This window comes from Neoarius graeffei, chromosome 7, assembly GCF_027579695.1.
Source record: "Neoarius graeffei isolate fNeoGra1 chromosome 7, fNeoGra1.pri, whole genome shotgun sequence".
NCBI lineage: Eukaryota > Metazoa > Chordata > Actinopteri > Siluriformes > Ariidae > Neoarius > Neoarius graeffei.
This window is the reverse complement of record NC_083575.1, coordinates 82033707-82060642: the sequence shown is the minus strand read 5'-3', so window position 1 is coordinate 82060642 and position 26936 is coordinate 82033707. Positions and strand designations below refer to the sequence as shown.

Sequence of the window (26936 nt, the reverse complement as noted above, 5' to 3'; positions counted from 1 at the left end):
ACAGACATCTATACGACTCCAGTTCTAGTCATTATAAGTAACCGGATGATAAATACTCCACTAACCACACCCACCAACTACTCCTAGCGACTTCGCGCCCCCTTGCGTTGTGGCGGTGAATAACATCGCGCACGCCTATTCCCCCGCTCAGCAATAAATTACAACTGTCTGCGGAAAGCGATCTGCGAAAGCCTTGTCGCACGAGCATGCAGAGGCCTTGAGGCGACAGCGCTAACCACTACCCCACCGTGCCGCCCCTCGGGATAACAAGGTGAATAAAAAAAGGATTATAGAAGAGCCTCTCTCGGCTTCCGTTGTTGCTGCTGAACGCTCTAAAGTAGGAAGTAGGGGGCGGGGCCTGATGACGTGTGAGCGTATCCGGCTGAGTTTGTGTAGCAACTGCAATACCTGGCAACAGCAGCTGGAGTTCAGTCACAACACCAGCGCGGCCTGAGTGAGCCGGAGCTTCTGTTCCCCACCGCTGGAGCCCTTGGGTTAGAATCGCAGATATTTTTATTATTAATAAAGCTCGGAATATTAATTGAGTCGGCTGTGTGTGCGCTGGGTTGTGTGGCCGGCCGGCTGAGGAGCGCTGATCCGGGGCGCAGCGGTAAACATGCCCGTGTGTGTGAGTAAAGCGTGCCGGAGTCTGGCTCTCTCCACCTGGCTGCTCTCCTTCTGTTTCGTGCACTTGCTGTGTCTGGACTTCACCGTGGCGGAGAAGGAGGAGTGGTACACCGCGTTCGTGAACATCAGCTACCAGGACCCGGCCACCGCCGAGCTGAAGACGGAGAAGACCGAGAGCGGCCGCTACGGCGAGCACTCGCCCAAGAGGGAGGCCCGGGGCCCGGTGTTCATCCCGCTGGCCGGCCACGACCGCCAGGCCTGCGACTCCGGCACCAGGTTCCCCTCACCTCAGCCTGCACACGGGCCCTGGATCGCGCTCATCGCCAGAGGCAACTGCACCTACAGGGAGAAAATCCGGCACGCAGCCGCTCTCAACGCGTCCGCTGTGGTCATCTACAACACGGGCTCCAGTAACCCCAATGAAACCATCACCATGCCTCATCCAGGTAGGATGATCATTACACACTCACTCACTGAAGCCTGTCTCATGGGTCCGGGAGCAGGAAGTGCTTTCAGTCCTTCATGTGATGAGACTTTCAGTTTGTCAGGGTACATTTACTGACAGCTGTTATTGTCCCTGTGTCCCAGTCCCTGTGTCAGAGTCTGGCAATCACAATCTCTGTCACCATCTGTCTGTCTTTTTCTCTGTCATATATCAGAGTCTGCCTGCCACCGTCTGTATGCCACCATCTATATGTCTCTGTCTGTCATAACCTGTCCATCACAGTCTGTATGGCGCAGCCGGGGGACATCGCAGCCCATCACGGTCCGTCCGGCGCAGTCAGATACATCGCGGTCTGTCTGGTGCAGTCGGGGGACGTCGCGGCTCGTCATGGTCTGTCCTGCGCAGTCAGGTACATCGCGGTCTGTCCAGCGCAGTCGGGGGACATTGCGGCCCGTCACGGTCCGTCCAGCGCAGTCGGGTACACTGCAGTCTGTCCGGCTCAGTCGGAGGACGTCGCAGCCCGTTACGGTCCGTCCGGCGCAGTCGGGGGACGTTCGGGGGACGGCGCGGCCCGTCCGGCGCAGTCGGGGGACGGCGCGGCCCGTCCGGCGCAGTCGGGGGACGGCGCGGCCCGTCCGGCGCAGTCGGGGGACGGCGCGGCCCGTCCGGCGCAGTCGGGGGACGGCGCGGCCCGTCCGGCGCAGTCGGGGGACGGCGCGGCCCGTCCGGCGCAGTCGGGGGACGGCGCGGCCCGTCCGGCGCAGTCGGGGGACGGCGCGGCCCGTCCGGCGCAGTCGGGGGACGGCGCGGCCCGTCCGGCGCAGTCGGGGGACGGCGCGGCCCGTCCGGCGCAGTCGGGGGACGGCGCGGCCCGTCCGGCGCAGTCGGGGGACGGCGCGGCCCGTCCGGCGCAGTCGGGGGACGTTTGGCCGTGCCGTGACCAGCCGCGACTGTGCCGGACGTGCCACAACCGTGCTGTGGATGTGCCGCGACTGCACCCGAAGTACCGCATCACGGTATGTTGGGCGCAGTCGGGTACATCGCAGTATGTTGGGTGCATTCAGGTACGTTCGGTGCAGTCGGGTACGTCGCAGTACATCCGGCGCAGTCGGGTACGTTCGGCGCAGTCCATACATCAAGTCCCTGTGTCCTAGTTCACAGTCCCTGTATCAGAGTCTGTCCATCACAGATTCTGCGTCATCATCTGTATGTCCCTATCTGTCACAGTCAATCCATCATAGTCAGTAAGTCCTCATTCTTCTGTCACAGACCATCTGTCAGTTGCACTCAGAATATCAAGTCCGTCTGTCCTTACATCAGAGTCCCTGTGTTAGTCTGTATGTCATGGTCCTTCTGTCATTCTCCCTATATTAGAATCCATCTTGTCACTGTCCCTCTGTCGCAGCTGGCATGTCATCATATCACGATTTGTCTCTATACCATTTGTAATTCGTGCACCCTTGAACCAGAGAATGAGTAACACGTAGTCCACAGAAAAGATGCACGTGGACGGTGATCACCACTTATGGACAGAGGAGAGGAGGGCTGACAAACCGTACATAACAATAAATAGGCCATGGTTAATAACTACCCCATTACAGTGACCTGGGTGTACCTGATTAAATGGTCAGTGGGTGTATAGGAACTGTGTTATTTGTATTTCTGCTCCCCTGATATACAGGGTGTAATATAATAGATGGACGCACTTTACTGGTTCCTGAAGGGGTCTGTAACAACAACAGCAGCAGCGAGCATTAGTCACATCGCCAACACACAAATGAAAACAAACACAAGTGCAAAATACTGACATTATGGCACTCAAATTTCCGCTCCGAGATTATTAAATCATATATATATATTTTTTAAATTGTGCATGACATTTTTCCTATGTCTCACAAGAACCATATCATATGGACGAGATGTGATCATTTGGATGTGCTGCGAGTCGCTCGTCTCCGTTTTGGGACCATTTTCTGACCTCTTGAGATAAACAGTACGGCCCTACAGAAACAGGAAACAGCTGAACGTGAGGAGCTTTAATTCATTGGCATAACCATGGAACTACATCACACCAAAATGGCGACGTGCGGAAAACATCGTTATTCTGCATCGGCCTCGGAGAGTTTTGAGTCACGGGAATGTAATTTGTAGTCGACGTTTGTGAATAGATCCGTGAAACAAAAGACGAATAGATCTTTTCTCCATTACTGTTTTTGCGTTCTCGTTTCTTTCTCTGCAAGATCAAAACACAGTGTATAACTCCATATTCGCTACTGTGGAGTCGAGCCCATGCATTCTAAGGCTAAGATAGCTAAGCGCTAGCTGGAATGATTTAGTTATCTATCCAGAAAAATGACACGTCATCTCTCTAACCTTGCTCTATCTTGCACTTGCACTCACTAGGCAGGTTTTCGGGGGTTTTTTTCTTCCACTGGCAGGAGAGCTGTTTGTCCACGCTGACTTGTTTTAGTTAAAAGTAGGTCAAACGCCCCATGGTGGTCACGTGATATTGTTGCGCACTTGCTTCGGCGATCTCCGGAATCGTAAAACTCGGGACGCTTTTTATATCGGCAAAACATTTACACACGGGGTACACGGAGTGTGTGTGCAGCAGCGAAACATCTCAAAACTCCAACAGCTACAGAAATAGAACATTTTACCCAGAATTCAACTTTGCAGTCAGAACTTTTAACTAACTTGTATGAGATCCCCCCCCCCCCCCCACACACACACACACACATCCAATCTCTCTACTGAATGGTGAGAAATTCACTAGCATTTCTACAGCATGTATGAGTCACACTCCTGGCATTGTGATTTTGACTTGACTTTTTGAGTCTAATTAGAAGTTTTTTGTTTTTTTTTAACCCTTGGAACCAGAAGCTGACTGAGTTTCCCTCCGGACTGGAAAGCACTGGGCCTGATCGCTAACCTGATTACTAAAGCCCCGATTAATACTTGTTGCCCTCACTGTTTCCCCTCGGGGGATTTCCTGATGCAATCATGCATCATGTGCTGGACCATTATTATATGAGCTGAAATGAAGCTTGCTGACTGGAGCAAGGGGTCGACTTTGGGAGCAGAACTCATCAGGTCGTCAACGGATGTGCCGATCAAACATTTCTTTGACGTTATTTGAATTTTAAAAACATAATATTTGGTTTCTTATGATTCCATCCCATTCTGTTCTTGTTTGGAAAATGCTCAAGTGTTGAAACAGGCTCTGAGTTCCATGACGGAAAGGTAACAGAATTGAGAATCGTTCATCTGTGATGCATTATGTCCGTGTCTGAAACATGAAAATCACTTTTCAATAACATGCATCTGATTTTACTTTCTAGTATAAAAATATGGAGACATACCGTACACTTTTTTTTTTTTACTTCCGATGCCTTTGTATCGAGGACCCAAACCCATAAGTCCATCAGGACTTGTTGTTGTTGTTGTTGTTGTTGTTGTAATTAGTGCACTATACAGCACACCATACACTTGAATTAAATTATGTCAGTAGCTGCATTTTAGACGAGTTAACCGGACAACCAGGCAGCCATGACTTGGGACCGCGGTGACAAAGGTCCTGAGAAGCTAAGTATAAATCTGTGAACTGTGTCAAAATCTTTACAAGACTCAGTTAAAAGTAGAAGAACGGAGCTAAATATCTACTGGAGTCAAAAGAAAATAAGCTTAAACATGCTCAAGCATTCAAGAATTAAAAAAAAAAGTAAATAACTGGTGAAAGAGTTGAGCACAAGTAAATAATTTCCAACCTTACATGATTGACTAACTCGCTAAACCAGCCATAAGGACAATATACTGCTAACTCAGATAAACTTAGAATTTACTTTGCTGGGTAGCAATGTTAATTAATAATGCTTTTGGCATGAATGGTAAGGCACTTTTGCAACAAAAAACAAACATAACTAGCTAGCTAATTTAACAAACCTAAATAGAAACTTAACTACCTAGCTAATTAAAAAAATTAAATAAAAGATGACGAGTGATCTCCTTTTACAAACTAAATTGTAAAACTTGGCTAGTTAGCTAATTTGACAAAAATACAAAACATCACTAGTTAGCTAATTTAAAAAATTAAATCATAAACATAACGAGTGATCTCCTTTAACAAACTAAAATATAAAACCTTATTTAGCTAGCTAATTTAACAAATCAAAATACAGAACATCACTAGCTAGCTAATTGAGCAAACTAAATCATAAAACCTAACTAGCTAGTTAATTTAACAAATCTAAATAGAAACTTAACTAGCTAGCCAATTTAAAAAAAATTATAAAACATAACTAGTGATCTCCTTTAACAAGCTAAATTGTAAAACTTGGCTAGTTAGCTAATTTGACAAAAATACAAAACATCACTAGCTAGCTAATTTAAAAAATTAAATCGTAAACATAACGAGTGATCTCCTTTAACAAACTAAAGTATAAAACCTTATTTAGCTAGCTAATTTAACAAATCAAAATACAGAACATCACTAGCTAGCTAATCGAGCAAACTAAATCATAAAACCTAACTAGCTAGTTAATTTAACAAATCTAAATAGAAACTTAACTAGCTAGCCAATTTAAAAAAAATTATAAAACATAACTAGTGATCTCCTTTAACAAGCTAAATTATAAAATTTGGCTGGCTAGCTAATTTAACGTACTAAATTCTAAAACTTTAGCTAGTTAATTTTACAAATTAAATTACAAAACTTCACTCACTTGCTAATTGAACAAACTACAGTAAAAAAATTAACTAGCTAGCTAATTCAAGAAACAAACCAAATGACAAAGCTTAACTAGTTATCCCCTATAACAAACTAAATTATAAAACTTATTTAGCTAGCTAATTTAACAGCTCAAAATACAGAACATCACTAGCCTAGATATTTTAGCAAACTAAGTTATAAAACTTAACTAGCTAGCTAATTTAACAAATACATAACTGGTCAACTGATTTTAAGAAACTTATAAAACTTAAGCTAGCCAATTAAGAAACTAAACTACAAAATTAAAGTTAACAAGCCACTCTACAAAACTTCTCATCTCATTATCTCTAGCCGCTTTATCCTTCTACAGGGTCGCAGACAAGCTGGAGCCTATCCCAGCTGACTACGGGCGACAGGCGGGGTACACCCTGGACAAGTCGCCAGGTCATCACAGGGCTGACACATAGACACAGACAACCATTCACACTCACATTCACACCTACGGTCAATTTAGAGTCACCAGTTAACCTAACCTGCATGTCTTTGGACTGTGGGGGAAACCGGAGCACCCGGAGGAAACCCACGCGGACACGTGGAGAACATGCAAACTCCGCACAGAAAGGCCCTCGCCGGCCACGGGGCTCGAACCCGGACCTTCTTGCTGTGAGGCAACAGCGCTAACCACTACACCACCGTGCCGCCCCGTAGCGCTGTGATATGACACTAAATGTCTTTTTATTGAAGTCCAACTGCAATTTATTTTTGTTTGCACAGCACTGTGAAGTCCTATCGGCTGTGACTGAATACAACTCCAGCACAATTGAAGTTTTATTTCATTTTTATTTTATTTTGTCACACATGTCTGAAGTGAGACATAGTAGTATGTGACATGTTTTATATTTGAGATTGCAGCTCCCTAATCCATCACAAAATCCAATTTTGTGTTTTGTATGTTCAGTACTGCCTAGTATGTGAGTGAATAAACTCCCTTAGCATTTTCTCTTGTCCCAGCAGTTTTTAACAAGTACTTTTAGCATAAAATGTGTTCACCATTTTAATTGTAACATTTCACTTTAAAAGCCTTATTCATTTACATAGATTTAAAAAAAAATGCGATTAATTGCGATTAACTATATGAAATTCTGAGATTAATCGTGATTAAATTTTTTTAATCGTTTGACAGCCCTAGAAAAAAAATATATATATTATCAGCTTAAGGTCAGTCCGTATGGTGAAATACCGTGACCTCGGCCTTGAATACTGACCTCAGCCCAGAGGGCCCCTCGCTCAGTACTTTTAAGACCTCGGTCACGGTATTTCACCATACGGACCTCCCAGCTGGTAAACAACATATATTTCTTATATGTAGTTTTTTACAATATATAATAGTAAAAAACATCGTGCTGTTTGATTAGTAACAAGTTCTTTGAAGTTAAAAAGGCAAATGTAAGTAAAAATTTTTTTCTCCTCTTGTAAATTTACTGAGTACAGTAGTACTCAAGTAAAAAAAAAAAAATATATATACACACACACACACACACACACACACACACACTACCGTTCAAAATTTCCTTATTTTTGAAAGAAAAGCACTGTTCTTTTCAGTGAAGATCACTTTAAACTAATCAGAAATCCACTCTATACATTGCTAATGTGGTAAATGACTATTCTAGCTGCAAATGTCTGGTTTTTGGTGCAATATCTCCATAGGTGTATAGAGGCCCATTTCCAGCAACTCTCACTCCAGTGTTCTAATGGTACAATGTGTTTGCTCATTGCCTCAGAAGGCTAATGGATGATTAGAAAACCCTTGTACAATCATGTTAGCACAGCTGAAAACAGTTTAGCTCTTTAGAGAAGCTATAAAACTGACCTTCCTTTGAGCAGATTGAGGTGGTGTTTACATTAGACCGTATCAGCGGATCATCAGATTAACGTTTTTAAAACGATTCGCGTGCACACAGCAACGCCAATACACGGATACGCTAATCACATGACTAATTAGACGGCACGTCACATGATCCCAGTGCATATCGGGCATGCGCAAGTCACTCACCACTTGCAAGTGGAAGGATGGCAAGCGAACACCTTCTCCAGCAGATAAACACACGTATTCAACACCTGGCTGTGATGTTCATGTTCTCACTGAGTTTAAGCGCCTGAAGGAGGTAAATAAGTTGAAATGTGTAAATAAACCTTAGTGCGGCTCAGCGCTTCCTCCTGCGCTCCAAATCACTCCGCCCTGAACAGCGAGTGCCCTCTGGAGGGTGCGCACTCCGGCCCTGCGCAGCTCACAGAGCGTGCGAGTGAAGCGCACGAGCAGTGATTCGGGACTGAGCCGCTGTGTGTGTGTGATCCCAACGCCAGCGAATCAGGAAGGTGGATGTCACAGTGACGTTGTCCAATGACGACGTCAGCTAGAGCTCAGCACAGCGTATCCGCGTATTCTCAATGTTTACACAGCACCGGATCAGATACGAACTGGGTTGAATACGTGGGCCCTGGCGGATTCAAGTTGTTCCACCTGTGGAGTCGTTTCCCGGCGTTTTAATGTGCACGGACAGTGCATCCGCTACGAAAATGAGACAGATACGGTCAACACCACCTGAGTTTCTGGAGCATCACATTTGTGGGGTCGATTAAACACTCAATGTCTTGACTATATTTTCTATTCATTTTACAACTTATGGTGGTAAATAAAAGTGTGACTTTTCATGGAAAACACAAAATTGTCTGGGTGACCCCAAACTTTTGAACGGTAGTGTGTGTGTGTGTGTGTGTGTGTGTGTATAAGAATAATTACACACATGGTTTATTCTATTTTATGACTTCCACATTATCGAGTCGGTACAAAAACATTTTAGAGTCCAAACATTCATTTTCCAGCACAAAATTAAATTTTACAGGAAAAAAAAAGTTTGTATCTGAGCAGCATATTCCATAAGAGAGCACTTTTCAGATTAAAAAAGAAAACATGATGGAGGCTGCTGGGTTTTGGTGCAAAATGAAGACGCAAGTGTGACAGTCAAAGTGTCCAGAAGAACTGTGGCTGGTTCTGTAAGATGCTCGGTAAAACCTACAGCTCATTTCCGCATAAAACTGCATTCGCTGCACTTGAGACTATTTATTTATCTACAACCCCGAGTCCAAAAAAGTTGGGACAAAGTACAAATTGTAAATAAAAACAGAATGCAATGATGTGGAAGTTTCAAAATTCCATATTTTATTCCGAATAGAACATAGATGACATATCAGATGTTTAAACTGAGAAAATTTATCATTTAAAGAGGAAAAATTAGGTGATTTTTTAAATTTCATGACAACAACACATCTCAAAGTTGGGACAAGGCCATGTTTACCACTGTGAGACATCCCCTTTTCTCTTTACAACAGTCTGTAAACGTCTGGGGACTGAGGAGACAAGTTGCTCAAGTTTAGGGATAGGAATGTTAACCCATTCTTGTCTAATATAGGATTCTAGTTGCTCAACTGTCTTAGGTCTTTTTTTTGTCGTATCTTCCGTTTTTTATGATGCGCCAAATGTTTTCTATGGGTGAAAGATCTGGACTGTAGGCTGGCCAGTTCAGTACCCGGACCCTTCTTCTATGCAGCCATGATGCTGTAATTGATGCAGTATGTGGTTTGGCATTGTCATGTTGGAAAATGCAAGGTCTTCCCTGAAAGAGACGTCGTCTGGATGGGAGCATATGTTGCTCTAGAACCTGGATATACCTTTCAGCATTGATGGTGTCTTTCCAGATGTGTAAGCTGCCCGTGCCACACGCACTAATGCGACCCCATACCATCAGAGATGCAGGCTTCTGAACTGAGCGCCGATAACAACTTGGGTCATCCTTCTCCTCTTTAGTCCGAATGGCACGGCGTCCCTGATTTCCATAAAGAACGTCAAATTTTGATTCGTCTGACCACAGAACAGTTTTCCACTTTGCCACAGTCCATTTTAAATGAGCCTTGGCCCAGAGAAGACATCTGCGCTTCTGGATCATGTTTAGATACGGCTTCTTCTTTGAACTATAGAGTTTTAGCTGGCAACGGCGGATGGCACGGTGAATTGTGTTCACAGATAATGTTCTCTGGAAATATTCCTGAGCCCATTTTGTGATTTCCAATACAGAAGCATGCCTGTATGTGATGCAGTGCCATCTACGGGCCCGAAGATCACGGACACCCAGTATGGTTTTCCGGCCTTGACCCTTACGCACAGAGATTCTTCCAGATTCTCTGAATCTTTTGATGATGATATGCACTGTAGATGATGATGATGATGATGATATGTTCAAACTCTTTGCAATTTTACACTGTCGAACTCCTTTCTGATATTGCTCCACTATTTGTCGGTGCAGAATTAGGGGGATTGGTGATCATCTTCCCATCTTTACTTCTGAGAGCCGCTGCCACTCCAAGATGCTCTTTTTATACCCAGTCATGTTAATGACCTATTGCCAATTGACCTAATGAGTTGCAATTTGGTCCTCCAGCTGTTCCTTTTTTGTACCTTTAACTTTTCCAGCCTCTTATTGCCCCTGTCCCAACTTTTTTGAGATGTGTTGCTGTCATGAAATTTCAAATGAGCCAATATTTGGCATGAAATTTCAAAATGTCTCGCTTTCGACATTTAATATGTTGTCTATGTTCTATTGTGAATACAATATCAGTTTTTGAGATTTGTAAATTATTGCATTCCGTTTTCATTTACAATTTGTACTTTGTCCCAACTTTTTTGGAATCGGGGTTGTATTTATTTATTTATAAGCAAAGGGTTATCTCACACCAAATACTGACTTTGTTTCATTTATTTAGTAACCTAGTACAGTGACTCCAGTAAATTGGAATTGGAGCTTTTGACTTGCCCAGTGGTTTCGCTAAAACCCGTGCCGTGATTAGATTAGAAGTGTTGCTCAAGCACTTGACTTGTCACGTCGTCATTAGTGTTTGAGGATAAGTGCAGGAAACACTTCAGTTCTGAAAGCGAGCTTGAGGCAGAAAGGCCAGCATCACATCGGGCAGCGTGTTACCGGGTTTATGTGTGGAGACTGTGTTCGTTCTGTTTCAGTAACTATCGCTGTACAAGGGCAAATACAGCCCCAATTACATACCGTGTAACGGCGCCCAAATTACGGGCTTGTCAAAAGGCCCAAAATAGAACATATGAAAATCGCCCAAATTAGAAGAAAAAATCCTATTTCATAAGGGTGGAGAACCCAAAATATTTTTAAATTATTGTTAAATGTCATTTTTTTTGGCATATATATTTCAATTTGTTGTTCAGTCGCTTCATAACATGAAGTGAACATGAAACGCGTCTAGTGATTACCGTAAACCGTGTCTGAGTCTCTGACATCTGAATGTCGTAAAATATACTTCCTTTGTTTATGTTGTGAAATTCTCAACGATTCATGATAACACGTGGCTGTCGGTTTTTGATAATTCTAAGAGTAATAACTTTGTGTTGTTGAATGACTGTTATACTACTGGACCTATTATTAATATATGTAAAGACATACTACAAACTATTTTATGTGGTTATATTATATATTGATATCTTGTTTTATTTTAATTGATATATTGTTATTGACATATTCTAGCTTTTTCGATATGTATCAATAGCTTAATTTAGACAGATACATATGTCATATTTTTGATATTTTGATTGTTCTAGATCATTATTGTTTCACTGTTTGAGATTTTCAAGTTCTCTGCTGCCCATACTCTTGTGCAAATAGATTGATATTACATATTGTTTCCCATTTTTCATGCATATAAAAAAATTCATGAACTATTATCTTTTTTATTTATTCAGAATGTTGGAGAAAACTTTTGACTTTTTAGATACAGCACTACTTTATACTTGCACATGATTATGTAATTTCTATTATTTTTATTGCTCAATATATTTATAATTGGTTAAAAAAATTACTAAAAATGATACGTCAAAAATTTTCGGCACGCTACATGCGAAAATAGTAAAAAAAAATTTTTTTTTGGCTCGCTACGCTTGCCATGGTGCCCAAATTAAAAACCTGTCTTTGCCCCTGCTGTATTTTTCATGTTTACTGTAATGTTTTGTGTGGGATTATTTTATTTATTTATTTATTTATTTTTTCCTTCCAGCTTTTGAAACTGACAACTTTTACACAGTAGCTATTTTTCAAGTTTGCAAAAGAAAGCCAACAAAATATTGGTGGTTGTCGTTTATGCTGTTGTTTTCGTTGTAAATGTTACAGGTCAACCTAGGTGATTTTTTTTTTTTTTAAACCTGGGTTAAAATTTGTAACCTAGTTAATAATTTCAATGCAAGTTAAAAGTAAAGGTAAAAGTTTGGATGATCTAAGATTCTTAAAAGGGATTTTCCATCACTTCTTTTGTCTCCCTTTCTTCCATCCACTTCCTCTCTGTCTACACCTACCTTGTCTTTCCTCTTCTCTGTCTACCTAATTAGCATTTTTATTTATTATTATTATAATACCCCAGCTCCGAAGGAGGGGGGTATACTGGTTTACCTCTGTCTGTCTGTCCGTCTGTATCTCCGCCCATCCGAAACACCCTTTTTTCTCAGTAACAACAAATCAGTCACTTGGTACCAAACTTCAGCTTGGGGTTCTATGGACCCTTTTCACGTGACGTCACGACAAACGTGGCCGCCATTTTGGACATGTACTACCAGTAGTTTACCACAGCCAGCATTGAGGAACGGCAGCAAAGAAAGATTTTACTTTCAGCAAGACTTCCATCATGCCACTATATTGTTGTGCACCTGGATGTAGTAACCATCAACAAACAAGGCAAGGTTTATCATTTTATCGGATCCCGACGGAGAAGATGGATAGCGGCCATTAACAGGAAAGATTGTCAGCCCTCGGCATACCAACGCTTGTGTAGTGACCACTTTGTTGGAGGTAAGATGAATAAAATTAGCCAGAAAAGGCATTACATTGCTGTTAACATTCTGTGGCGGCGAGTGTGTAACCAAATAGGTTAAAATAACCCATTGTAACCTCTTCGTTCTTCTGTAGTAGCTATTGTTGACTAGCTAATGTCAACAACATAGCAGCTGGTATGTTACTGTAGCAATGTTTACGTTCAGTCATTTGGATGACTGTTAAAACCTTTCAGTCTCAAGTTTTTCCTTTACTGTATTTACTAGTTTACTGTAATTATGATCCGGCAGCTATTTACACCGGATCCAGTGTAAATAGCTGCCGGAGCCAACGTCCGAGGTTCCGGAGCGCGCTCCGGCTTGCTCCCCCTCAAATTAAGCAGCGCGCTCCGGCTTGCTCCCGGAGTGCTCTGGCCGAGGTTCCGGAGCGCGCTCCGGCTTGCTCCCCCTCAAATTAAGCAGCGCGCTCCGGCTTGCTCCAGCTGAGGTTCCGGAGCGTGCTCCGGCTTGCTCCCCCTCAAATTAAGCAGCGCGCTCCGGCTTGCTCCCGGAGTGCTCCGGCCGAGGTTCCGGAGCGCGCTCCGGCTTGCTCCCCCTCAAATTAAGCAGCGCGCTCCGGCTTGCTCCCGGAGTGCTCTGGCCGAGGTTCCGGAGCGCGCTCCGGCTTGCTCCCCCTCAAATTAAGCAGCGCGCTCCGGCTTGCTCCAGCTGAGGTTCCGGAGCGTGCTCCGGCTTGCTCCCCCTCAAATTAAGCAGCGCGCTCCGGCTTGCTCCCGGAGTGCTCCGGCCGAGGTTCCGGAGCGCGCTCCGGCTTGCTCCCCCTCAAATTAAGCAGCGCGCTCCGGCTTCCGGAGCGCGCTGCTTAATTTGAGGGAGAGCAAGCCGGAGCGCGCTGCTTAATTTGAGGGGGAGCAAGCCAGAGCGCGCTCCGGAACCTCGGCCGGAGCACTCCGGGAGCAAGCCGGAGCGCGCTGCTTAATTTGAGGAGGAGCAAGCCGGAGCGTACGTCAGTGAACAATCCTGGTGGAAGCAGGTAAACGTCATTCTCTAAGCCTGCTAACCTCAATTTTTGCAAATACCTCTCCCTCTGCTCACCCTGTAAATGCCCTACTTCGCTGGATAGGAAGGTGTTTTCTGCATCTCGCTCCTTTTTCTTTTATGTTTTTCGTTTGTCGCCTTCCTCGCATTCAAACTGATTCGAGCCGAAGTCCACTACATGTCCAAAATGGTGGTCGCGTTTCTATAGACCCTTTTCACTCACGTGACCTTCGTAAATGCGACCGCCATTTTGGACATGAAGAAATAACGGTTTATGGCACAGACCCTTTCGGTTCTCGCTCATCTAGCTGCTACAATGACTGCTTAGACTGCAACAATAATACCTAACACACATTTAAGTATCCGTCGTAAAGACGTGAAACTCGTCGAGTGACGAGTGTGTTCATTTGATAAGCTAACACAATCTAAAAGTAGACATACCATCACACTGCCCTGGCACTGTGTACAGTTTACCTTCTATGGTTTGTGCACTCACTATTTGCCATTACTTTCTCCAACCCAGTGTTCAAACTATGCCGATATTTTCGGGGGGTCCCTTTTTTTCCCTTGGGGGGGGGGGGGGGGGGGGGGTGCTTGCGCTTGTCTCAGAGCGCGGATCTCCAAACACATGAGAAGCCTATCTTGCGCACATATCGCGTCTGAAGTCATAACTCATCAGGGGAAATCGTGTCCGCATTGGCATGTTCAAAAAACAACCTCGCGTCAACAATGATACAACACGCAAGAAAAAAAAAACAGTCAGGCTACTCAACACATCTGATCCACAGCAGCACCAAAGCATCACTGGAAATCATGTCAACAACCAATCTTCCATTTCAACACGCGTCAACAAACAAATGGCACCACAAACATGAACGAATCGGTCAGGCTACCGATTCCAAACCCACAGCAGACGAATAATTAAATGCATCTTACCTTAAAGCAGAATCGACCACAAAGGAAGTGTGTTGGCACTGTTGGCACACTTCCTTTCTACTAGTTTGTGTCCCCAACCTGGCAGCAGCAGTCGTTGTCATATCGGTTTATTTTATCTTTGATGTAAATACAACACTTCGGATATGCAAATGCTTCCCGTTACACATGATTGCTATGTCAATAAACATCATTTTGCCAATATTTTAGAGACCATCCATCTTCTCCGTCGGTCAGCATCTGTCGGGATCCGATAAAATGATAAATCTTGCCTTGTGTGTTGATGGTTACTACATCCAGGTGCACAACAATATAATGGCATGATGGAAGTCTTGCTGAAAGTAAAAACTTTCTTTGATGGCTATATTCCTTTCGATGCTTCGCCATCGTTCCTCATTGTTGGCTGTGGTAGACTACTGGTAGTTCATGTCCAAAATGGCGGCTGCGTTTGTCGTGACGTCACGTGAAAAGGGTCTATACCGTGTATTAGGGTTGGGCGGTATTACGGTAAGAAGGTATCCCGAGGTATCCAAAAGTACCAACGGTATCGGTCTCATTACCGTCATTTAAAAAAATATATAATATCTAAATAAATATGGAGTACATGAGGTCATAATATAAAATAATAAATTGAAGATCATCCCGAATAACTGTGTGATCGTATTTTCACTAATTCTATCAATTTCCTAAAGAAGTTCTCATCGCGTGCAGGGTTGTTTGTCATGGCAACCCTGCGTGACATTTTGGAGTCTGACAGAAAGCTTCGCAAGAGACTGAGACCGGCGGTGTCATGGCTCAGATGGCTAAGGCACCGTACCATAAATCCGGGGACCCGGGTTCGATTCCGACCCGAGGTTATTTCCCGATCCCGTCTCTCTCTCCCCCGCTCATTTCCTGTCTCTCTATACTGTCCTATCTAAAAAAAAAAGAGACTGAGACCGCGGTTGAAAGATGGCAAGTCAAGATAACGAGTTAGTGGCAAAAAAAAAAATACAACATCGGCAGTGTGGCAGTATTTTGGTTTCAAACCAAACGAAAAATCTAATATGTCCCCTAAGGCACACCATAGCCTGGGGTACTCCACTTCCACGAGATCTCTCCAATGAGTTGTGTTTTGAGTAGGTTACATGAGTAACAACAAGGTAAAATAATATAACGTATGACATTTGGGATGTGGGTAATAAACGTTTGAAATGTCATCTACTGAAGAAACGGAAGAAAACATCGTAGCGTAAACTGTTAGGTTTCTGGTGGGAATTAGCAATGCGCTTGCTATCTTTGTTGGGTGTGTTAAACCGTATGGATTTAAGTGGAATAATTGTAAGGAGTTATGTGATCAAGACAACGTTTTAAGCAAGGTAAGGCCATTTGATGATTAATTTCCCCGCCATGGCATGACGTGGGCCCATATGATTTTGCCTTGTGCAGCTATCACGCATTTGAATTAGGTTCGCCTCATTTGCGCTGAAGAATATGGTTTATCGCGCAGTCTAAACGGGGTGTTGGTTGATTCTTTTTCTTTTTTTTATTTCCCATGCTTGAAAGGGTATGATCCTGCTCATCGTGTACTTTTTTTTGATGGAGTAGGTGAAATAGTGCTGCAAATGGCGTTTCAACGCAGACATGTGTAAACGACAGTTGAATGCTATTTTCAAGCTGAAGGAAGAGTTGCGTGATGCTTTGAAATATCTCTTAATGCTAGTGTTGCCACACGTCCAGGTTTTTCCGGGATTGTCCCGGTTTTTTGTGGAAAATGGAAAATGTCCAGGAAAATGGAATAACCTTCCCGGGACACGTTTTGTCCCGGTTTTTTACTTCCTCACATTATCCCCATTGAAATAAACACAAATCATTAATGTTTCTCGCAGCCACTTAACATATTAATAGTTTTCACGTAAGCGGGCATATTGTAGGCAGCTACTTGTGCGGCCTCACCGAATGTTTGCGCACGCAGCCAGTCGCCGTTGCTAGGTGATCGTGGTCAATACAACGGCGGCCGTGCGAAATCAAAGATACTGGAATACCGTAATACCAAACAATAGGTGAGAGTTCCCTTGGTCGGTGCGCGAGTAGGCTGGCTGTCTACTTCCTATGTTCTGATTCTGATAAAGGCTGGTTCTAAAGCCTGGGCCGATTTCATCAATAAATGAATCATTAAATAAATCATTAAATATATCAAAAAAGAATGCCTGAACACTGGCGTGAGAAATGAATAAATCAGTTGTCCCAATAACATAGCACCTCTCTCTTGTGATTAAAACAAAGGATTAGGGCTATTTGGTATGATACGGTAGTCTAACTTTTAAAGTTCAGTTCTCCAGAGAAAAGGCTAAAACAACAACGAAGCAGACTGAGAGAAATTATATTGATTATATTTGTATTATTTTGATTTGGAAACGGAATGGGAGGAGAGACTCTTCAGGGGGCTGTTAGCCTACTATTAAATATTTGTTTAAAAAAAATTGGCGTCCAAATAAGATCATTCCTATATGAAATTATTTTTTGTAATAATATTTGTGGTAGTGCCCATTTAAGGGTTAAGAAGACAAAATTAATTTTAACTAAACGCCTAACTGCACCAGTTGAACTGTTTTATTTTTAAACGTGAACATTCACATAAGGCATCGTAGATGTGCGTGTCCGCAGCCCTCAACCCCCGCGCTCGTACGTGCGCGCAGGCGCGGCTGCCGACCGATGTGTCCCGGTTTTTTACAACTCAGATGTGGCAACCCTACTTAATGCACAAAATTCGCTTTGCTGCTTAATCCATACCACAATGCACACAATTCGCTATGCTGCTTTTAAATAGTACATTTGAGGCATAGGCGCACGTTACACAGTAGGCCGAAACAAAATATTTTTTTTTCTCGGTAATACCGTATACCCCAGGAAAACACAGAGACGGTTTAAAGGTATCAAAATTTGGATACCGCCCAACCCTACCGTGTATACCGTTTTCAGGTCTGTCGCACATCGACTTCCTGTTTACCGACTGAATGTATTTACGAAACACATAGCATGGATTTTGACGCTATTTCAAGAAGCAAAAGGCTATTTCGAAATGACGGTTTACCAGGATGCTATTTGAAATCCCTGGGGAGAGACACTGCTCTTTACTTACTCGTTTCAGGGTTAATTATTTGTTGAAGTCAACATTCATAATAAGCGTCCTATTCCTTCGATCGCTTGTGTTCTGATATAGGTGAGAGCGGGGGGATGCGTAACTGAGTAATAGCTCACAGTTGATCTTGTTTAATTTGTGCTAGCAGTGCTGGCGCAAATTGTTACTCTCACTCAGGATCTTTCTTCTTCTCCTCCTCCTCATGTTTTTTAGGGCACTATTTCTCCCTCAGTTTTTAACCAATCATCACCAAATTTCACATGAAGAATGCTGAGTGGCTGCATTACATTGCTATGACTTTTGGTGGTGATTTTGGATCACTGATCCGGAATGATCCATGAGAAACGGGACTTTTTTCCCCAGTCACTTTGTCAATTTTCATGATTTATTTATTTTTTTAAATTTTGTTTAGGGCTACAGGGCACGCAACTTTTCCTCACTAAGCATCATTCTTTATCTCTTTCTGTTCTGGATCTATAGGGTACAGTCACACTCGCATACATGTCAACCTATACGGAATGTCCGTATTTTATACGGATTTGATTCAATAAACGTAGTATACGGGCGTATAAATAGTTATACGGATTCTTTAAAAAAACTTCAATATTTTATTTAGAGCTATAATCAATTCCCACGATGATAAGAGCGCATAACATTTACAAACGTACTGTACACCACAGACAGCCAGTAAAGAGTCTTATGAAATCGCGCGTTATCTTGTGATAGCGAGACTTCGTTCCACTTTTGATCATGCGCACACCGCATTGCGAGAATCCCGCCAACCGGGAAGTCATAGACATATAAACATAGACGCCACCTTCTGCGTAGAATCATACGTCATCCTTGCTGCCATATTGGATGTGGCAAAGTGGAGATTCTTCAACCGTCTCTGGTATAGCATCTAGACAGTAGCCGAGAATAAAGATGCCTCATTCATGTGCTGCGTTTAACTGTACCAACAGGTTTACCGTCCAAACGAGATCACATGGGATTATCTTTCACAGGTGAGACTGGAAAAATACTTTTCATTGTATTTGGTCATTATAACGTAATTTTACGAACAGATTTTCCTGACTTTGTGGCTAATATGAAGTCTCGTGCATAATAGCTGCTCGGTGAAACCTGTCTCCAAACAACGAAGTATTTCCTTCGTAACTACGCTGATAACACTGTGTTTTTGTCAAACATTGGAGCTTTGTATTCATTCTGAAGGTTTATTGTTATTAATATTGAATAAAAAGTAACTGGGATATATCATTGTTAATTATCATTCAAATTTTAGGTAAATTATTTTAATTTGCATCTTATACGGATTTTATAAGGGAAATACGGATTTTGGAGGTTGGTTATACAGGTTTGATTGACCAAAGGTTGACATGTATGCACTCGTCCGCACTCTGGATGGTGCGGGCTGCAAACTGATTCACATGCGCGCCGCTAATGACTCGCACCGGCACTGGATTAGGATGCAATCAGCACACGTGTATAAGGACACCAAAGACTACCTCACATTGCAAATTATTGAGTTGTTTAGACACCAAGCCGTGCGTTGTTTTGATTTCCTGGTTTCCGAATTCCTAGTTCTTTGTCCGTGCCTCTGATATTTTGTTTGTGCCTCACACGACCTACTGCTTGTTTATCGTTCCTGATTTCTGCCTGCTGATTTGAATGGTTTGCCTGATTTTGCATTTTTCTTAATTAATATCTTCTGCACATACATTCATCTCCACCCATCCCTGACGGGTACGGTGACCAGACGTCCCGGTTTGTACCAGCAAGCGCAAATTACTGTGACTTTAGTCACAGTTTCTTTCTAGTTTAAAATATCTGTCTCTTTTCATATTTAACTGGGATTCAAACTCTGAGCCTTCTGATTCTTAACCACTAGACCAGCGATGATTGCGATAGAAGGAGTGATATATATTTTGAATGTATTACCGAGTCCAGTCTTATTACGCTCGCGCGCGCGCGCGCACATTTTCTAGAGTGTGAGACAGTGATGTGTCAAACTCAAGGTCCAGTCATGAGGGTGTGAAATGTTAGCTGTTTCTTCATCAGGAAGAGAAGAGGAAGGAAGTGCCAAAGCCTGTGTTCCTGCCCCTCCCACAATGCACTGCTGTACCTGTGGTGATGAACAGAGGAGCAGACAGGGCCAGCATCCGCTCAGCCTGTTCCTCATGATCAATCCTTTTTCCTTCTGTCTTTTCATCCCGGAGGCCATTTTATTCTTATCCCCTCCCTGTTTTTCGGTGCTCGGGCCCTAATTTTAATTTTGCAGGGTTTTTGTAGACGTTCATTCAGGCTTCTCAGATATTCTCACATCTTTCATTCTCTCAAATCTACTTTACTTCAAATTTTTTTCTCTAGATTTTCTAAGATCTTTTGACTCATTCACTCATTTTCTTCTGCAGTCTTTTTTATATCATCTCGCATCTTCTGGAATCTTCTTTCCTCAAAACAGCTCTTCTGAAATTTACAGTCTCGAATCTTCTCTTTTTCAATCTCGTCTTGTCTTGCTTCTTCTCCTTTTAGTTAATCTCTTTTCTTCTCTTGTCTAGTCATTTCTTCACACCTCATCTCTCTTCTCTCCTCTTTTTTGCCTCTTCTTTTTTCTCTTCTCTTTGTTGCCTCTTCTTTTTTCTCTTGTCTCCTTTTTTGCTTCTTCTCTTTTCTCTTCTTTTTGTCTCTTCTCTTTTTTGCCTCTTTTTTCTCTTGTCTCCTTTTCTGCCTCTTCTTTTTTCTCCTGTCCTCCTTTTTGCCTCTGTTCTCTTCTTTTTTTGCCTCCTTTTCTTGCCTCTGCTCTCTTTGTCTCTTCTTTTTACTGTTTCACCTCTCTCCTTTTTTTGCCTCTTCTTTTTTCTCTTCTCGCCTCTTTCCTTCTTTTTGCCTCTCCTCTCTTTGTCTCTTCTCTTCCTGCCTCTTCTCTCCTTTCTTTGCCTCTCCTCTCTTTGTCTCTTCCCCCCTTTTTTGCCTCTCCTCTCTTTTTCTTTTTTGCCTCTTGTCTTTTTGCTTCTTCTCTTGTCATTTCTTCTTCACCTCTTCGTCTCCTCTCCTCTTCAGTTTTAAAGTAGTCAGACCCTCCTTGGCTGATGTGTGTTGAGGCCATTGTAAGTGTGAGACATTGAGTTTATAGCAGTGAGACACTCAACGCTGGAGGGTGTGTGTGTGTGTGTGTGTGTGTGTGTGTGTGTGTGTGTTGGTCAGCTCTTAATGGGGTGAGGGGGTCTGCCATGTTATGACTAGGCGAGGACAGAGTTACTCAGCTCCCCAACACCCCCCCCCCCCCCCCCCCCCCCCCACACACACACACACTCTCTCTTTTCCATAGAGGTGATCTCTGAGCCCGAGCGCTGTGCTGTATGTGGTGCAGCTGGCTGAATTCCAGTCACGATTCAGACAGCAAAAAGAAATCTGGCGAGATAATAGAAACTGATTAGTTTCCTATTCACTCCAGTGTGATCCTGCTGTAAAAACGTTCCTGGCTTTGCCCTTACAGAGGGCCACCTGTAGCAGAGTACACAAAGGCGGTTTGTTTGCGAACACTAGCACCGCTAACATCCACATTTACGAGCTCCATCAGCGCTTTTATTTATGAGCCCTCTGATAATTCTTAATCAATGGCAGCGGCTGCTCCTGACGGCGCCGTCGTCTTAGAAAGAACACCAAGTCATTGTGATTGTAAAGGAAAATAAATCCCAGTTCAACACGTCCTCCCTCCTCAGCCTGAGGATGGCCGGGTTACTCAGCAGCTGCATCTCGGCAGAAGAGCCTTCCACTGACTCCAAGGATACCATGATGAAATAATCCTGTTTTTAAATTTACTCCATGCTTAGAAGAAAAATGTTTTCTTCTTTTTTACACTTTTTTAATACTATTAAAATGTAAAATAAATGCATGGAAACATCACTGAAATATTTGAATGACTTCTTGAAGCTTCTCGAACTTTCCATCCTTAAACTTTCTCCTCTATAATCTGCCTAAAGCTTAGAGGGGCACATACTTTTGCCACTCGCAGATATGTAATACTGGATCATTTTCTTCAATAATTAGATGACCAGGTATAATATTTTTGCTTCATTTGTTTAACTGGGTTCTCTTTTAGGACTTGTGGGAAAATCTGATGACGTTTTAGTTCATATTTAGACAGAATTCGAGAACATTCTAAAAGGTTCACAAACTTTCAAGCTCAACTGAAAGTGATAAATTATTCGTCAATAAGCTTTGCAGCAGCTTTGTTGCTCATATTAAAGGAGATACACAGAGCCATGGCCTCACTTTCGTTTATAAATGCCTTGAGACCTCAAGAATGGCACAGGAATAGTTTTAAGCGTTAACAATAAATCTAATATAGTAATTTTTACAATTGAAGTGATTTCATATAGGTAGCGGTCTGAGTGAATGACCTTGACATCTGTGACATCACCGCAGGAAGGCTATCGGTCTCATCACCATTTCTGCTGTACTAAAACACAGAGCTGACTGCAACTCCGAGCTTCCATTTTGAGCTAATTTATCACCATGCCACGTAGATGTGTTGCTGGCGGGTGCAGCAACACAACAGAAGGTGGATTTATGTTGCATTCATGGCCCAAGAATGTTCAAACTGCAAAGATTTGGACGCGTTTTGCGAGAAGTTCACAGGCATATCGGATGCCGATGAAGTGGTCTCTCCTCTGCCCTGCACATTTTACTGAAGACTCGTACGAGACCTCTGATCTGTTGAGGAGTGTTGGCTATAAGCCCTTATTGAAAGAGGGTGCAGTACCAATTAAAGGAAAAGAAAGCTACAAGAAAAGGAAAGGAAGTTCAGTTGCACCAGTTCTCTCGGAGTGAGCTGAAGGTTGTTGCTAAAACCCGGGACGTGACATATTATCGCTCTGGCAGCGACCTCCCCTGCGGTTGTTGTTAAAACCGGTGATGTTCCGTCCTGGGTTTTAGTAATTGCCTGAGCCAAGCAGTAATGGCGGAGTACTCCGTATGGAGAATGAGTGGACCAGCCATCTGATTTCTCTGCTGGATATGCTTGCCTCAGCAGCAATATCTCACCCTTACGTGGAAGAAGCGAATGAACGAAGAACTGAACAAACAACTGAAAGTCAGGTTGTTTGTTTCAAAACAATCGGCCACAAGGTCGGCCTTCAAGAAGCGAGAACACAGACGTGTAAGCTCCGACTCTCATTTGGATAAAAAAACACCACCACGTTGTTTACCTGCATTTAGATTAATACATGTAACTTGTATTGTGTGTTTAAGTTACCGGTATAAGATTATTTAATTTGCTTCAGAATGTGATTGTCTCAGTTCATTTGATTATTTAATTAGCCTTTTACGTTTTATCAGTGAAAATGCATGCATGTACTGTACATGTATGTTGCATAAGTTATAACACCAATCCTGTTTTAATGAGAGTCAACCCACAATCAATGAAGTCAAATCAGTCTTAGTTGAGCAAGTCGGTAACGGGATTTCTTACTTTCACCATAACTTTTTATTTATATGACTTTGGGCTAGGGCGGCACGGTGGTGTAGTGGTTAGCGCTGTCACCTCACAGCAAGAAGGTCCTGGGTTCGAGCCCCGGGGCCGGCGAGGGCCTTTCTGTGTGGAGTTTGCATGTTCTCCCCGTGTCCGCGTGGGTTTCCTCCGGGTGCTCCGGTTTCCCCCACAGTCCAAAGACATGCAGGTTAGGTTAACTGGTGACTCTAAATTGACCATAGGTGTGAGTGTGAATGGTTGTCTGTGTCTATGTGTCAGCCCTGTGATGACCTGGCGACTTGTCCAGGGTGTACCCCGCCTTTCGCCTGTAGTCAGCTGGGATAGGCTCCAGCTTGCCTGCGACCCTGTAGAAGGATAAAGCGGCTTGAGATAATGAGATGAGATGAGACTTTGGGCTATAGCTGTAAAAGGCCTTGGCCTTAAAACCGGTTCCTACTGTGACATCACGCACTCAGGGCTGGCTGGCTCAGCGGGGCAGCTCGAATGCCAACTTTGCGGTCGATTTTAACTCTCCAAAATGTATATTTTTTTTGAATTCCCATTTATGCAGCAGACAAGAGATGGATCCACTCAGAAATGTATTCAAAAATAAAGGTTCTGCGTATCTCCTTTAAGCATTCAAAATCTGATTTTGTTCTCAGTAGATATGTTAAATAAAGTATAAATAAATAAGTGGATGTAAAGTATACTGTTGAGTGACTGTAACTATAAACAGATAAGAAGTAAAAGACTTGCTGGCGTGTCTGACAAGTGAAACACTTTGGCGATGTGCTGTTGTAGGAAAATAATGAATGTCAGTCTGTCACTGATTATTTTGCTGGAAGAACACATGATTCCCAGCTTCATGATCCACTTTTGTGAGAGTAATGCGTTCTTTTACTTCATCAAACCAGTCCATCATTATTCAGAATAACTAGTCGTTGGCTTGCTGAGAAAACTATATCCAGTATAACTAGTAGCGCACTCAGAGAGCGCAGACTTCCACCAAGGACAATAGACCCCTTGCGCATGACGTCGCACATCACGTGATAATTACACCTGGGAGTCAGACACCGTCTTTTGTGTAAGCAAGGCTTAACCTGTCTTTTAATATGGTTTATTTTTGCGCTGTTTTTGGTGGTTCAAATTGAGAAAAAGATAAAAGGCATTGCTGTCTCCCTGCTATCAAGAGAAATGTTAACAAAGAGAAGCAAATGCTTCAAGAACAACGAAGAAATGAGTGGTTACAGAGAATACGACGAGAGGAGCGAAGCTTGAAAACTCCAGAGAAATTCGTGACTGTATTTTTAAAATTAATTTTACAAAAACAAAGTCGGAAGTGAGGATGGAAGAGTTTGCTTAGGAATCTTGTTTTATTTTTTTTCTGCTCACATTCGAGTTAGCTCCTTCATGAAAGTGTTCGATTTTCTTACAGGTGAAGCCGCTTCCTTATTCGACACAGAAAACCCAGATTGATTTCAAACAAGTCGGACGTAACTCTGTAAAAAAAAAACCCAGCAAGTAGCGACGTGCGCGATATATCCTGAGAGAACAGAACAGATTACGAGCAGAGAGAGCTGGAGCTTTGTTTCTGTTATCAGAGGAACACAGTCCTGTGCAGAATGTCTCCATGGAGTCAGAATGTAGTAATGAACCTACAGTCTGAGAGAGTTCTACACACACACTGAACTTTACAACAGCTGCACACATGTGAAATGGAAATAAATCGACTAAGGCAGGAAAAACTATTTTGGATAAAATTGTTATTGTCCGTTACACACTGATCAACCTGTGTGACTCAGTTGTGCCTTTTTGAATAGAGAGTAAATGAATAGGGAACTGAACATTAACCGTTTATTGAAATTATTATTACGAGGGTGATTTATAGTTACTATATGACCATAGCTACAACTGGAATGTGCTGATTCTGTTAGCGTTTGTAATTATTGTACCATCCACTATTAGATAAAATTAACATTGAAAGTCTTAAGCAATATATTTTATTTTACAAATAATAACACTTCAGATATTGTTTTAACAATAATAAGCATCGCTGTGTAAATAGCTGTGTAACTAGATGTCCATGGAGTTTCTGAGACACAGAGGGCCGGGAATACCATCTAGCCCACAGTTTAGGTCAGAGTCCTTTGAGGGTAAATGCTATGGCTTTTGCAGCACTCTGTTTCCAAAAGCTGATGTTGGGGGGGAGTCTTTACACAAAGAAAGTTTTCTTGCTTTTGTAGGCTTTGGTGTTTTTTTAAAAATAAACTGTTCTTCTATGTCGGGACTTTTCTGGAAAAAGAAGGTATATTCCAACATGTACAGTTGGGTCCATATATATTTGGACACTGACACAAATTTATTTATTTATTTATTTTACCTGTTTACTGAAACATATTCAAGTTATAGTTATATAATGGACATGGACATAAAGTCCAGACTTTCAGCTTTCATTTGAGGATATCCACATTAAAATTGGATGAAGGGTTTAGGAATTTCAGCTCCTTAACATGTGCCACCCTGTTTTTAAAGGGACCAAAAGTAATTGGACAATTGACTCAAAGGCTATTTCATGGGCAGGTGTGGGGAATTCCTTCGTTATGTCATTCTCAATTAAGCAGATGAAAGGCCTGGAGTTGATTTGAGGTGTGGTGCTTGCATTTGGAAGATTTTGCTGTGAAGAAAACATGCGGTCAAAGGAGCTCTCCATGCAGGTGAAACAAGCCATCCTTAAGCTGCAAAAACAGAAAAAACCCATCCGAGAAATTGCTACAATATTAGGAGTGGCAAAATCTACAGTTTGGTACATCCTGAGAAAGAAAGAAAGCACTGGTGAACTCATCAATGCAAAAAGACCTGGACGCCCACAGAAGACAACAGTGGTGGATGATCGCAGAATAATTTCCATGGTGAAGAGAAACCCCTTCACAACAGCCAACCAAGTGAACAACACTCTCCAGGAGGTAGGCGTATCAATATCCAAATCTACCATAAAGAGAAGACTGCATGAAAGTAAATACAGAGGGTTCACTGCACGGTGCAAGCCACTCATAAGCCTCAAGAATAAAAAGGCTAGATTGGACTTTGCTAAAAACCATCTAAAAAAGCCCGCACAGTTCTGGAAGAACATTCTTTGGACAGATGAAACCAAGATCAACCTCTACCAGAATGATGGAAAGAAAAAAAGTATGGCGAAGGTGTGGTACAGCTCATGATCCAAAGCATACCACATCATCTGTAAAACACGGCGGAGACAGTGTGATGGCTTGGGCATGCATGGCTGCCAGTGGCACTGGGTCACTAGTGTTTATTGATGATGTGACACAGGACAGAAGCAGCCGGATGAATTCTGGGGTATTCAGATACATACTGTGTGCTCAAATCCAGCCAAATGCAGCCAAACTGATTGGTCGGCGTTTCATAATACAGATGGACAATGACCCAAAACATAAAGCCAAAGCAACCCAGGAGTTTATTAAAGCAAAGAAGTGGAATATTCTTGAATGGCCAAGTCAGTCACCTGATCTCAACCTAATTGAGCATGCATTTCACTTGTTAAAGACTAAACTTCAGACAGAAAGGCCCACAAACAAACAGCAACTGAAAACCGCTGCAGCAAAGGCCTGGCAGAGCATTAAAGAGGAGGAAACACAGCGTCTGGTGATGTCCATGAGTTCAAGGCTTCAGGCAGTC

The 26936-nt window shown here is 42.8% G+C and overlaps 1 protein-coding gene across 1 annotated transcript in view; it reads left to right on the top strand.

Annotated features, from left to right (window-relative positions):
* The first annotated feature begins 381 nt into the window (after positions 1-381).
* The window catches only part of rnf150a (ring finger protein 150a), an 88766-nt gene continuing 62211 nt past the window's right edge, over positions 382-26936 (top strand). Inside the window, exon 1 of the mRNA XM_060926505.1 lies at positions 382-1073. Coding sequence (XP_060782488.1) covers positions 617-1073 — 457 coding nt within the window. The 5' untranslated portion in view covers positions 382-616. The remainder of the gene's footprint in view (positions 1074-26936) is intronic.